Below are 14,216 nucleotides of genomic sequence, written 5' to 3' on the forward strand. Positions count from 1 at the left end.
GGTTTCCAAAGAGTTGGACATGACTTAGAGATTGAAAAACAACAAATTGGAAAAAAAGAAAAAGATGAGTAAAACACTAAATAAAGCTATGGAAGAGAGTGAAGCCAGTAAAATGGACAACTAAGGCGATAAGGCTTGAAATTGCCTCAGCTAATTGCCTTGCGAGAGCCCCCATGCCTTGATACAGGGAGAGGAGCCTGAAATAAGATGGGTCATTTCACAATGATAAAGCATTCCATCCTGGAGTGATGCCAGCAAAGATGGCAGAAAAGGACATCCCTAGTACAGAAACACTAATTTTTAGATATCAACAGAGGAGAATGCCTTTGTGAGAACTCCAAATTCCAGGGGAGAGTTTACAACACTCTAGTAGAACACAAAAAAAAAAAAAAAAAAATTAGGGGGAAAAAAATGCATCCAAAGAGGGTAAGGAAAAAAGTTTTACTTTTTTAGGAGTTTTACTTTTTTTCACATTCAGTTCAGTTCAGTTCAGTCGCTCAGCCGTGTCCGACTCTGCGACCCCATGAATCGCAGCACGCCAGGCCTCCCTTTCCTTCACCAACTTCCAGAGTTCACCCAGACTCAAGTCCATCGAGTCAGTGATGCCATCCATGATGCCATCCAGCCATCTCACCACTGTTGTCCCCTTCTCCTCTTGCCCCCAATCCCTCCCAGCATCAGAGTCTTTTCCAATGAGTCAACTCTTCGCATGAGGTGGCCAAAGTACTGGAGCTTCAGCTTCAGCATCAGTCCTTCCAATGAACACCCAGGACTGATCTCCTTTAGAATGGACTGGTTGGATCTCCTTGAAGTCCAAGGGACTCTCAAGACTCTTCTCCAACACCACAGTTCAAAAGCATCAGATCTTCGGCGCTCAGCCTTCTTCACAGTCCAACTCTCACATCCATACATGACCACAGGAAAAACCATCAGGGAAACATGATATTACCAAAGGAAACTAATAAGACTTCAACAAATAACCCTACAGAAATGGATGTCAGTGGACTACCTGACAAAGTTCAGTGAACTAAAAGAACACAGGAAAAACAACACATAAATAGTTCAAAATGAAAATTTCTGTAAAGAAAAGAAACCATGGCAGGGTGAGAGAGTCATTTCCTAGGCAGGTTGATAAGAAGTCTAGGAGTCCCCAAGGAGAGAGGGGTCTGGACTTCTCAACGAGGAAGAAAGGAAAAACTTTTTTTTTTTTTTTTCCCTCTACATTCCTTAGGATTATATAACAATAATGTATCCTGCTTGAGGACATTCTTTGGGGAAAAAAGCCTTCTGGCTAATCCTGTTATCTTAAAATGTAAATTATGGGAGTAGGTCTACTGAGGTCTTTACAACCTCCAGACATTCTTTGGATTCACTGTAATAACTAATTAGAGAGTATATAATTCCATTGCTAACACTAGCAAGGGGGTACTCTTTCTGCCCCCTTCTGATGCCTATGTAAGAAGCTTTCTCTATCTTCTTTATACTTTAATAAAACTTTATTCCACAAAAGCTCTGAGCGATCAAGCCTCGTCTCTGGCCCCAGATTGAATTCCTCTCCTCCGGGGGCCAGGAATCCCAGCGTCTTTGCATGGTTCAACAACAACCTTTCATCTTGTGGGCTCATCCGGGATTCTTCAGGACAAGGTAAGGATGCTTGGAACTCTAATTCTTTGTTCTTCTAGCGAACACGTTTTCTGCTGTACTTTAATAACTCTGTGGTGTGCTTGCATGAATGAATGAAATGCCCTGCATGAAGCAAGTGAGGAACCCTGCTCTGCAGTTCCGTGGTGACCTCATACAGCTTATGGAAGAAACCTGTCGGGGGTTTATACCGACCTATCAATGTCAAGGGACACACTAAGCCTCCTTTGGGACCGACCAGAAATGGGCAAAGCATGTGGACCAAACTTTCCTTTCTCAGTCAAACTTTTCGGTCTCTTTGACCATTTTATAACTCCTTGGGAAATAGAAGTACTAACCTTATCTGTCAGATTAGTAGACTTGCAAGGGACTTGTGATTTATGCTGTTACTGTGTACTATGACTTAGGTCCCAAATTTGGATTGGTAATCAGGAAGCGCTTAGCCTCACTAGGCATAGAAAGTTTGGAAGACAGATTGAGCTCTAGCTCCAAGAGCATCTCTGAGGTTAAAGGTTACTCAGATTGGAACTACAATGATCCTCCCCCCCACCCCCCGCCTTTGGTAACACTGGCTCTTAGTGGACCAGAGGAGACTCTTATACTGGTGTGGTGATGCTTGGAGGGAATGTCTCAGTTTTATGTTCATATTGGTCTTATTGTGGTCAGGTATATACTCAGGGTTGTGCACTCAGGTGATGAAAATGTTTCCCCCAGCAGTCTTGTCTTGGGAGGCATTCTGGAAAGTTACTACACCCAGGGTGGCATCAGAGGCAAGCAAGGTTTTAATGGTGAGGAGCTGGACATCAGTCACGGATGCCATCAGGTCTACCCCTGGTGCATCCCCACCCCCCTCTCAGTGGTAGTACCAGGAGGGACATGTATGTTGCCTGCATTGGTAAGGGACAGACTAAGTCCGACCAAGAAAGAAAAGCTTTGGTGTAAAGTCTGTCTACACCCCCATCTAGAGCAGGGAGTGACACCTCCAGTAGAAAGAGGGCACTGGTCACTTTTTTTCTCTCTTACAGATGGGAGCTAACAACTCCAGCCTCACTCCTTTGAACTGTATCCTGAAAAACTGGGATAGATTTGATCTCCAGAGCTTAAAGAAGACACGCTTGGTCTTCCTATGTGATACTACATGGCCGCCGGTGGCCGGTTGGTGGGTCTCTTAAGTATAATACTGTTTTACAATTAGACTGGTTCTGTAGAAAACAAGGGAAATGGGTAGAAGTAGCATATGTGTTGCCTTTTTTCTCTCTGCAAAGTGTGCCAGACTTATGTCCTAAGGATATAAATTTGGGTGTGACTCCTTCAGCTCCCTCCTGTCCTCCTACTTTGCTAGATGAGATGAAGGACAGGAGACAGATAAAGAAAAGCAGGTTTCTCCAATCTATCCCTGGGGTCAAATGCACAGAGCAGCCAGAGAGACTGAGGAACAGCCACACAAGCTGTTGCCTCTTCATGAAGCACCCACAAGGAGAAATAATCAGTCTATGAGAATTAATAAACCTTTTTCTTATCAAGAAATACAAAGAATCAAGGAGGATCTGAGAGACTATTTAGAGGACCAAGAAAAATATATTAGAGCTTATATTTAGAGCTCTAAATATTAGAGCTGGCTCCTCACCTCTAAAGGTGTTACTTTGCTTTATGACCTTACTTGGAAAGATGTGATCTATATCTTGGGACAAACACTGACTCCCAACTCAAAGACTCAAGTTTTGGGAAAAGCAGTTGCTTATGGAGATAAATGGCTTGGTAATGAATCAGTAGGGAAGAGGGAGGATGAGATAGCATGTATATCTTGGGACAAACAGTGACTCCCAATTCAAAGACTCAAGTTTTGGGAAAAGCGGTTGTTTATGGAGACAAATGGCTTGGTAATGAATCAGTAGGGAAGAGGGAGGATAAGACAGCCACCCTCCCCACAGGGAATCAGGCAGTCCCAACTACAGAACCAGACTGTGACTACAACACAGCTAAAGGAAGATGGGATCAGAGTCATTGTGCAGATGTATTCTTGAAGGACTCAGGCAAGTGTGTGCTAAGTCTTTAAACTATGGCAAATTGGCAGACATAGAACAGGAGGAGAAGGAAGTTCCTGGTAAATTCCTAGATAGACTGAGAGAAGCCCTTCGCTGATTCACTGAGTTTGATCCTGAAAGTGAAGGGGGAAAAGTGATCTTAAAGGTTAGATTTCTCACTCAGTTGGCTCCAGATATCCGCCATAAGCTATTAAAATGGGTGTGTGGACCAAATCAGTCTTTAGATAATCTGTTACAACTGGCTCAGACAGTCTATTATGGTAGGGAATATGAGGAAAAGAAAGAAAGGCAGAAAAAGTCAAAGGAACAGGCGGAAGCCCTCGCAAAGGCTATGAAAACCATTCTTAAACAGCCTGAGAAAAATGCCCAGAGGGACTCAGGTGAAAAGGGATGGGCTTGCTATTACTGTGGAAAGGAGGGTCGCCTCAAGTGAGATTGCCCTTAGGCATCCAAGCTGCCCCGGCTCCATGTCCGGTCTCCAAGGGACCACACTGGAAGAGACTGACCCCAGAGGCATAGGTTTCAGGGGTCGGACTCTCAAGACAATCAGGACTGAAGGTGCCTGGGTGTCCTAACACAAGCTCCCACCCCAATTACACATGAGGAACCCCGCATATTAATAACTGTAGGGGGCCAATCCATCGATTTCCTTTTAGACACTGGGGCAGCTTACTCCATCCTTACTGAAGCCCCTGGCCCACTTTCTTTAGGATCTGCTTCTGTAATGGGACTGTCTGGATGAGCCAAGAGTTATTATTTCCGTTCTTCTGTAAGTTGTGACTTACTCTGTGCTATTTTAACACGAGTGTTTGATCGTGTCAGAGTCTTGTCACCCCTTTTGGGGAGAGATATACCGAGCAAGGTCCATGCCTCTGTTTTCATGAATATGGAGCCTTCCCTTTCTCTCTCTTTAATTGAACAAAATGTAAATCCTAGAGTGTGAGCTGATAGAAAAACTGTGGGTCGAGCACAAAATGCTATTCCTGTAGTTGTCACGCTCAAAGACACACGCTTATTTCCACATAAGAAGCAGTATCCACTGAAACTTGAGGTTAAGGAAGGGTTAAAACTCAACATGGAAAATTTAAAAGAGCAGGGACTATTAATTCCCTATAACAGTCCATATAACACTCCTATTTTGGATATAAAAAATAATCAAATGGTAAATGGAGACTGGTCCAAGATTTACAAATAATAAATGAGGCTGTTGCTCCTTTACACCCTGTGGTGCCTAATCCTTACACTCTATTGTTTGAAATTCCTGAATGAGCCAAATATTCTCAATAATTGATTTAAAAGATGCCTTCTATTCAGTGCCTTTGGTGGATGAAAGTCAGTTTCTATTTGCCTTTGAGGACCCTACACAGCCAGCTTCTCAGTAAACCTGGACAGTTTTGCCCCAGGGATTTCGTGACAGTCCTCACTTATTTGGATAAAGTTTGTCATGGGATCTACAAAACTTTTATAGCTCCAAAGCAGTGGTGTTACAATATGTAGATTATATTTTGCTCTGTGCTGAGACAGAGGAAGCTTGTTCACGAGCCTCAGAAGACTTCTTAAACTCTCTGGCAGGCTGCAGTTACAAGGCATCAAGAGAAAAGGCTCAGCTTTGTCAACAATCTGTTAGATATCTGGGCCTAATCATATCAGAAGGGAGTAGGGCCACAGGCCCCAGAGAGTTAAACCTATACTAAATCATCCCCTACCTATGACTTTAAGACAATTGAGAGGATTTTGGGGGAATCACAGGTTACTGTTGCATTTGGATTCCGGGTTATGGGGAACTTGCCTGGCCTTTATATAAACTTATAGTTGAAACTTAGCAGGCCCAAACTGACAAACTGGTTTGGTCTCCAGATACTCAAAAGGCTTTTAAGGTTCTTCAGACTGCTCCGTTGCAAGCTCCCGCTCTGAGCTGTCCACAGGGTCAGATTTTAATTTGTCACTGAAAAAAAAGGTGTGGCCTTGGGAGTTTTGACACAGCCCCGAGAGCCTCACCAGCAACCTATTGCTTACCTAAGCAGAGAATTGGATGCAATTTCACTTGGGTGGCCCCATTGTCTAAGAGTAATTGGGGAAGCAGTTTTATTAGCACCTGAAGCTTTAAAAATAATTAATGGATGAAACCTTACTGTACTGACTTCTCATGATGTGAGTGGAATCTTAAATTCTAAGGTTAATATTTGGATGACAGACAGTAGGCTTCTTAAATATCAGTCGTTGTTAGAAGGACGAGTAACTAAGCTTAAACTTTGTAGGAATTTAAATCCTGCCACTTTCCTTTCTGAGAAGGAAAATGAAACACCTGATCATGATTGTTCCCAATTCCTAACTTTAAACTATGCAGCTCGGGAAGATCTAATGGATACCCCATTAGACAATCCTGACATGAAAATATTTACAGATGACAGTTCTTTTGTTTGGGATGGAAAGCATAAAGCAGGTTACGTCGTGGTGACTGCTGAACAGGTTTTACAAGCAAAATCTCTCCCCAGGGAACCAGTGCTCAGTTAGCAGAGCTTGTGTCTCTGACCCGAGCTCTAGAGTTAAGCAAAGGGCAGCGGGCAAATATCTACACTGATTCTAAGTATGCTTATTTGACTTTACATGTTCATGTTGCAATATGGAAAGAAAGACAGTTTAAAACAACAACAGGAGAACCTATTAAGCATTTCAGAGAGATCGAGAGACTTTTAACTGCTATATATTGTCCTAAAGAAATAGCTGTTATGCATTGCAAAGGACACAAAAGAGATGGGAGTAAAGTAGCCAAAGGTAATCAGCTGGTTGACTGTCAAGCCAGAAAAGCAGCACTTTTCGAAACCCCTTCACTACAGACAACTTTGATCTGGACAGGTCCTGTGGAACAGGAAAAACCACAATATACTGAGGGAGAATTAGAAAGATATGAGAAAAGAGGAGCAACGATGACTGATAAAGGATGGTTACAGTCCAAGGATGGATGATTAGTAATTCCTGAAAATGCTCAATGGAAAATTCTTAAGGGTTTACACCAGAATTTTCATTTGGGTGCAGTGAGTACTTACCAGATGGCTTCTCATTTGTTTGAAGGTAAAAATATAATAATACTTTAAAGAACATTATCAAAATGTGTGAGGTTTGTCAGAAAAATAACCCAAAGACTGAAAAGCTAGCAAAATCTGGATTACAACAAAGTGGAAAATATCCTGAAGAGGACTGTGAAATTGATTTTATTCATATGCCAAAACCTAATGGATATTCTTGCTTACAAGTTTGGGTGGATACTTTTACTGGATGGATTGAGGCTTTTTCCCTGTAGTAGTGAACAGGCTAAGGAGGTTATAAAGATTTTAATCCATGAAATTATCCGCAGGTTTGAACTGCCACGGAGCCTTCAGAATGACAAAAGCTCTGCCTTTAAAGCTGCTGTAACTCAGGGGGTGTCTAAAGCTCTAGGAATAAAATATCACTTACACTGTTCCTGGAGACCCCAATCCTCAAAAAAGATTGAAAAAGCTAATGACATTATCAAAAGACATCTGCACAAATTAATTCAAGAGACGCAAGACATTTGGATTAAAGTCCTACCCATAGCTTTAATGAGGGCTCAAACTGTCCCCCTTTGACTGTATTTATGGAAGACCATTCTTATGCACAGACATGGTTATAGACCCTGAAGCCTTGGAATTAACTAGTTACGTAACTCAGCTCTCAGCTTTATAGCAGGCATTAACAGAACTCTGGGAGATGACTCCTGACCCAGCCTCTGAGTCAAGCAAGCCTCTATTTGAGCAAGGAACAGAGTTCCTCATAAAATCATTGGGGTCTGGGGGCCTATCGCTTGAGCCCCTCTGGGAAGGCCCTTACCAGGTTATTCTTTCTTCTCCCACAGCTGTCAAAGTGCCAGGAATTGATTCTTGGGTACATCACACTCGAGTTAAAAGGTGGCACCCTGACCAGAACTAAGTAACTTCATTTTATGTCTTTACTTTCTGTGCTCTGACTTTGTACTTTTCAGATAGGCCTGATAATCTACTTGAGCCTACTTCTGCTGACTCCAAAAATCCTGAGTCTGCCATTTGATCCTCAAGACAATGCCTTCCTGTCCTGGGCTCACTCGTACACTGCATTCCACAATCGGTCTAACTGCTGGGTCTGTGGAGCACTCCCCTCTTCATCAGTGGAAGGCTTCCCGTGGTGGACATCTCCACTTCAAGGAAAAGACTTTCTCCAAGTCTGCAAATATCTTCGACAACAATCGCATGTGATGCCTTTTCTTAAACTGATGACATCTAACAACCTTAAGATGGACTGATGTAACTATGGACATAATGTGACTTTTCATTTTGATTTTAGCTTGGTTTAATGACTATTTTGCCTTACATCTGTAACTGTATAATGGAGTTTTCTAACCGTCTAAAAACTTTTAAGTTACAAATGGTTGTCCAAGCTCCTATGAGTGCCACACCCTCCTCCAACTATTACTTGGGGCCCTTGGATCAGAGACCGTCAATATGAGGATTAGGAGAATATGTTGCCTCACCAATTTAGGGACAATGCCCCTTATCAGCTCAGAAGCAGTTATGGAATGAAAATGACCCCCCTTTCCCTTGACAACATAATTCTCCTCAAAGAGATGGGAGTATGAGAGAGTTATTTCCTAGGCAGGTTAATAAGAAGTCTAGGGGTCCCCAAGGAGAGAGGGGTCTGGACTTCTCAATGAGGAAGAAAGGACAAACTTTTTTTTTTTTTTCCCCTCTACATTCCTTAGGACTGTATAACAATAATGTATCCTGCTTGAGGACAGTCTTTGGAAAAAAACCTTCTGGCTAATCCTGTTATCTTAAAATGTAAATTATGGGAGTAGAGAGTATATAATTCCATTGCTAACACTAGCCAGGGGTACTCTTTCTGCCCCCTTCTGATGCCTATGTCAGAAGCTTTCTCTATCTCATTTATACATTAATAAAACTTTCTCCCACAAAAGCTCTGAGCAATCAAGCCTCGTTTCTGGCCCCGGATTGAATTCCTCTCCTCCGGAAGCCAAGAATACCAGCATCTCTGCATGGTTCAATAACAGCCTTCCAAGGGGGGAGGTGGATACAGAAATCCAAGAGCTGAATAATTACTGAAGAGAAAATTTCAATACCAAGCTTCATATATCAATTTCATTCAATCAAAAAAAAAAAAAATCGTGAACTTGAAGCCAATTCATTTCAAATTACATAATCAGAGGAACAAGAGGAAAAATAATGAAGAAAGCCTATGAGACTTTCAGAAACCATCAAGTAAATCAATATATGCACAATAGGAGTACCAGAAGTAAATAAGAAAAGGGATAAAAGCTTAATAAAATAAGCTATTGTAAGATAAAATAATGGCTGAAATATATAAATATTGAGAGATAATGGACATTCATATTCAGATGAACCCCCAAATATGTTAAACCTGAAGAGGTCTATATAAGAAACATTATTATTAAATTGTCAAAAGTCAAAGACAAAGAGAGAATTTTTAAAATAACATGAGAAAAATGACTCATCACAAATTTAGGAACGCCACTAATAGTATATATACATTTTTCTCTGCAAAAATCTTGCAGGCCAGGAGAAAGTGGAATAATCAATCAAAGTATTGAAAGGAAAATAACCACAAAATACATATACTGTAAATGACAAAACTGTTCTTCAAAAAGAGGAGAGATAAATATCTTTCTAAAATAAAAATTGGAGTTTGTCACCATCAGACCTGGTCTATAAGAAGTGCTAACGGGAGTCCTTCAAATGGAAATGAATGGTTCTTCAAACTGAAATGAGTACTTCAAAATGAAATGAACATCTGTAGTCAAATATTGACTCCTAGTAGTGCTCCACGGTATGTCAGATTTGACGACAGGATTCTGCTGTCAGTCAGGGAGTGAAGGTAGGACTTCAGCATTGAGTGAGTTAGCTCGATGAGTTGCCTGATCAGATGTGGGCACTGGAAGAAATTTTCATATTTCAGCAAAATGAAAGGATATAAAGGTATAAATATACCATTGCAACAAAAATAATATAATACCTAAGAATAAACCTATCTAAGGAGATAAAAGTGTTGCATATAGAAAACTATAAGATATTAATCAAAGACAACAAAACAGATGGAGGGATATTCCATGGTCCTGGGTTGGAAGGATCCATACTGTGAAAATGACTATACTACCAAATAAAATCTACAGATTCAATGCAATCCCTATCAAATTACCAATGGCATTTTTCACAGAACTAGAACAAAACAATTTCACAATTTGAATGGAAACACAAAAGACCCCAAATATCTTGAGAAAGAGGAATGGAGCTGGAGGAATCAACTTAGTTGATTTCAGACCATACTACAAAGAAACAGTCATCAAGACAGTATGGTACTGGCACAAAAGCATAAGTATAGACCAATGGAACAAGATAGAAAACCCAGAGATAAATCCACACACCTATGGGAACTTTATCTTTGACAAAGGAGGCAATAATATACAAAGATAATGTGCCCATAGGTGTGTGGGTTTGTCTCTGGGTTTTCCATCTTGTTCCATTGGTCTATAATTCTGTTTTTGTGCCAGTGTCTTGATGACTGTAGCACTGTAGTGTTGTCTGAAATCAGGTAAGTTATGGAAAACCACTCCAGTATTCTTTCCTGGAGAATTCCATGGATAGAGGAGCCTGGTGGACTACAGTTTGTGTGATCGCAAAGAGTCAGATGCAAACGATCAACTAACACTTCTTTACTTTCAATAAGTGGTGCTGGGAGAACCAGATAACTATGTGTAAACGACTGAAATTAGAACACTTTCTTACACCATACACACGGATAAACTCAAAATGGATAAAATAACTAAATGTAAGACCAGAAACTATAAAACCCTTAGAAGAAAATATAGGCAGAACACTGTATGACATAAAGCATAGCAAGATCTTTTATGACCCACCTCCTAGAGAAATGGAAATAAAAACAAAAATAAACCAGTGGGACCTAATTAAATTTAAAAACTTTTGCACAGCAAAGGAAACTAAAAACAAGGTGAAATGACAACCCTCAGAATGGGGGAAAATAATAGCAAATGAAACAACTGATGAAAGATTAATTTACAAAATACACACACAGCTCATACAACTGAATATGAGAAAAACAAACAATCCAATCAAGAACTGGGCAAAAGACCTAAACAGATTTCTCCAAAAAAGACACACAGATGGCTAATAAACACATGAAGAGATGCTCAATATCACTCATTATTAGAGAAATGCAAATCAAAATTACAATGAGGTATCACTTCACACTGGTCTGAATGGCCATCTTCAAAAAAATCCACAAACAACAAGTGCTGGAGTCAGTGTGGAGAAAAGGGAACCTTCTTGCACTGCTGATGGGACTGTAAGTTGATACAGCCACTATGGAAGAAGTATGGAGTTTCCTTAAAAAAACAGGCAATTAAATAGAAAATGTTATAGGACTTTCCTTTGAGTAACATGTTTGAGTGACTGAAACACTGATTTGTCATTTCATTTACCCTGCTAACATTTCTGTGACATATATGGGGGGAAAGTTCATTTGAAATTATAAAACGAAGTGTATATAAATTTATTCCATTTCTGTGATGAATAAAGTAGTATATACCCAATAACAATCTTACCATTCTCCTGATCCTATAAAGGTTTGTAGCCAGTAGATCTTGAATATTGTCCATAATGTCTTGATCCTGAGGTGCTGGGGATGGGACTGACTTGGCTGTTCCATGACGGCAGCTGAAAAAAAAAAAAAATACCTGGATTCATTATAGGCAATCACCATATAAATATATTTTCATAAATGCATTCATAAAAGCTAAAATATCAACACATGCATTACAAAGATGGTCTGAAAGACTAATTGAGGCTAGGATGGAGAGGGAGACTCACTGAAAAGAAGAAATCTGAACTTTAAGGGTAGCAAATTCAGACATTCAGGGACTTTCTACTTATAAGTCAGTTTATCTCAATATCAGGCTAAAAATATTTCAAAGGATAGTTCTGTTTGTGAGTACTAAATTTTATTATAATCCATACCCATGTTCACTCTATACACAACCAAACAAGTATGTATAAAATTGCTGACAGTGATTCTTCAAAATGACTTTAATAAAGATATAAATTGAATATATGCTGAAATTTAAGTTAAAGTGCTTTTTCACTCATTATTCAAAGAAAACTGCAGATCAACTTAATTATGATAACTGAGGCTAGCCATTAGAATTATGCTGTTTCATAGTAGCATTTCAAATGGCTTTGAGGCTTTTATTTTATTTCCATTTTAAGTAGTTCAGTAGCATTAAATATATTCACAGCTCTTACAACAATCACCAACATTTATCATTTGAATTTTTTCATCTTTCCCAGCTGACAGTCTGTACCCATTAAACAATAACTCCTGATTCCCACCTTTCTCTAGCTCTTGGAACCACCATTCTACTTTCTGTCTATGAATTTGCCTATTTTAGGTACCCATGATGGTGTAGAGGGACGTGCGCTCATCTTCTGTGAGAACTCCAGAATCACTGCTGAATAATTATGGACAGGAGATTGTTGGACCACACCTAAAAAAGATACCCCATGTCCAAGAGCAAAGGACAAGCCCCAACAAGACTGTAGAAGGGACAAAATTGCATTTAGACTAGAACCCCATATTTGCCAGAAGCACTTGGAGGGTACAAACAAAACCTTGTGCACATCAGAAACTGTAGACCCCATAGAGACTGAGCCAGACCTGCCTTTGAGTGTGTTAGTGTCTCCTGCAGGGGCACGGATCAGCAGTGGCCTGTCACAAGGGTGGAATCTCTGGCTGCAGCAGGCCTGGGAGGCATAGCATATGGAATAAGTCCTCTGGAGAAGGTCGCCATTAGCCTCACCATAGAGCCATTGAGCAGATGGCCCACAAACTGGAAAACAATTATATCAAAGAAGCTCTCTCACTGCTATAAAAGTACTAGGACACACAACAGATTTCCCAGCCTGGGGATCTGACAAAGGGATGAGAAGCCACAGGGAATTTGTCTTTGAAGGCCAGTGGGATTTGATACAGAACTTCTACAGCACTGGAGAAACAGACTCTTGGAGGACACAAACAAAACCTTGTTCACACCAGGGCCCAGGAGAAAGGAGCAGTGACCTCAGAGACTGAGTGTGGCTTGCCTATGAGTGTGCAGGAGTCTCCAGTGGTGGCATGGGTCAACAGAGGCCTGCCATGGGGTCAGGGGCACTGAATATAACAATGCTGGCATAAGTTCTTTGAAGGATGTCGCTATTATCCCTACCATAGTTTTGCCTCAGGCCAAACAATAGGAGGGAACACAGCCCTGTCCATCAACAGAAAATTGAATTAAAGATTTACTGAGCATGGTCTCGCCCATCAGAACAAGACCCAGATTTCCCCACATCAGTACATCCCATCTGGAAGCTTCTACAAGCCTCTTATCCTTATCCATTCAGAGGGCAGATAGAATGAAAATCACAATCACAAAAAAATAACCAAACTGATCACATGGATCACAGCCTTGTCTAACTCAATGAAATATAAGCCATATCGTGTAGAGCCACCCAAGACAGACAGGTCATGGTGGAGAATTCTTACAAAATGTGGTCGACTGGAGAAGGGAATGGCAAAGCACTTCGATATTCTTACCTTGGGAACCCCATGAACAGTATGAAAAGCCAAAAATATATGACAGTAAAAGATGAACTCCCCAAGTGGGTAGGTGGCCAATTTACTACTGGAAAGCTATGGTTTGTCAAGTAGTCATGTATGGATGTTACAGCTGGACTATAAAAAAAGCTGAGTACTGAAAAATTGATGCTTTTGAACTGTGGTGTTGGAGAAGACTCTTGAGAGTCCCTTGGACTACAAGGAGATCAAACCAGTCAATCCTAAAGGAAATCAATCCTGAATATTCATTGGAAGGACTGATGCTGAGGCTGAAACTTCAATACTTTGGCTATCTGATGTGAAGAACTGACTCATTGGAAAAGATCTTGATACTGGGAAAGGTTGAAGCCGGGGTGAAGGGGACAACAGAGGATGAAATGGGTGGATGGTATGACTGACTCGATGGACATGATTTTGAGCAAGCTCTGGGAGTTAGTAATGGACAAGGAAGCCTGACATGCTTCAGTCCATGGGGTTGCAAAGAGTGAGACACGACTGAGTGAATGAACTGAACTGAAGAGTGGAGAAATAACTTCAGGAAGAATGAAAAGATGGGACCAAAGCAAAAACCATCCCAGTTGTGAAGGTGACTGGTGATGGAAGTAAAGTTCTATGATGTAAATAACAATATCGCATAGGAACCTGGAATGTTAGGTCATGAATAAAGATAAATTGGAAGTGGTCAAACAGGAGATGGCAAGACTGAACACTGATATTTTAGGAATCAGTGAATTACAATGGACCAGAATGGGCAAATTTAATTCAGATGACCATTATATCTACTACTGTGGGCAAGAATCCCTTAGAGGAAATGGAGTAGCCTTCATAGTCAACAAA

General features: G+C 40.7%; 1 protein-coding gene and 1 long non-coding RNA gene across 2 annotated transcripts in view; one reads left to right on the plus strand and one right to left on the minus strand.

Annotated features, from left to right (window-relative positions):
- Window positions 1-1,396: 1,396 nt before the first annotated feature.
- LOC129639619 (uncharacterized) lies at window positions 1,397-8,816 on the plus strand. The gene is made up of 3 exons (XR_008708507.1): window positions 1,397-1,644; window positions 2,667-2,800; window positions 7,687-8,816. It is a non-coding gene; the product is annotated as an uncharacterized LOC129639619 (long non-coding RNA).
- A 696-nt stretch (window positions 8,817-9,512) lies between these two features.
- The window catches only part of LOC129640083 (sodium/hydrogen exchanger 2-like), a 61,270-nt gene continuing 56,566 nt past the window's right edge, over window positions 9,513-14,216 (minus strand). The window contains exons 9-10 of the mRNA XM_055565330.1: window positions 11,335-11,446; window positions 9,513-9,647 (exon numbers count right to left, since the gene is read on the minus strand). Coding sequence (XP_055421305.1) covers window positions 9,513-9,647; window positions 11,335-11,446 — 247 coding nt within the window. The remainder of the gene's footprint in view (window positions 9,648-11,334; window positions 11,447-14,216) is intronic.

Source organism: Bubalus kerabau, chromosome X, assembly GCF_029407905.1.
Source record: "Bubalus kerabau isolate K-KA32 ecotype Philippines breed swamp buffalo chromosome X, PCC_UOA_SB_1v2, whole genome shotgun sequence".
Classification (NCBI taxonomy): Eukaryota; Metazoa; Chordata; class Mammalia; order Artiodactyla; family Bovidae; genus Bubalus; species Bubalus kerabau.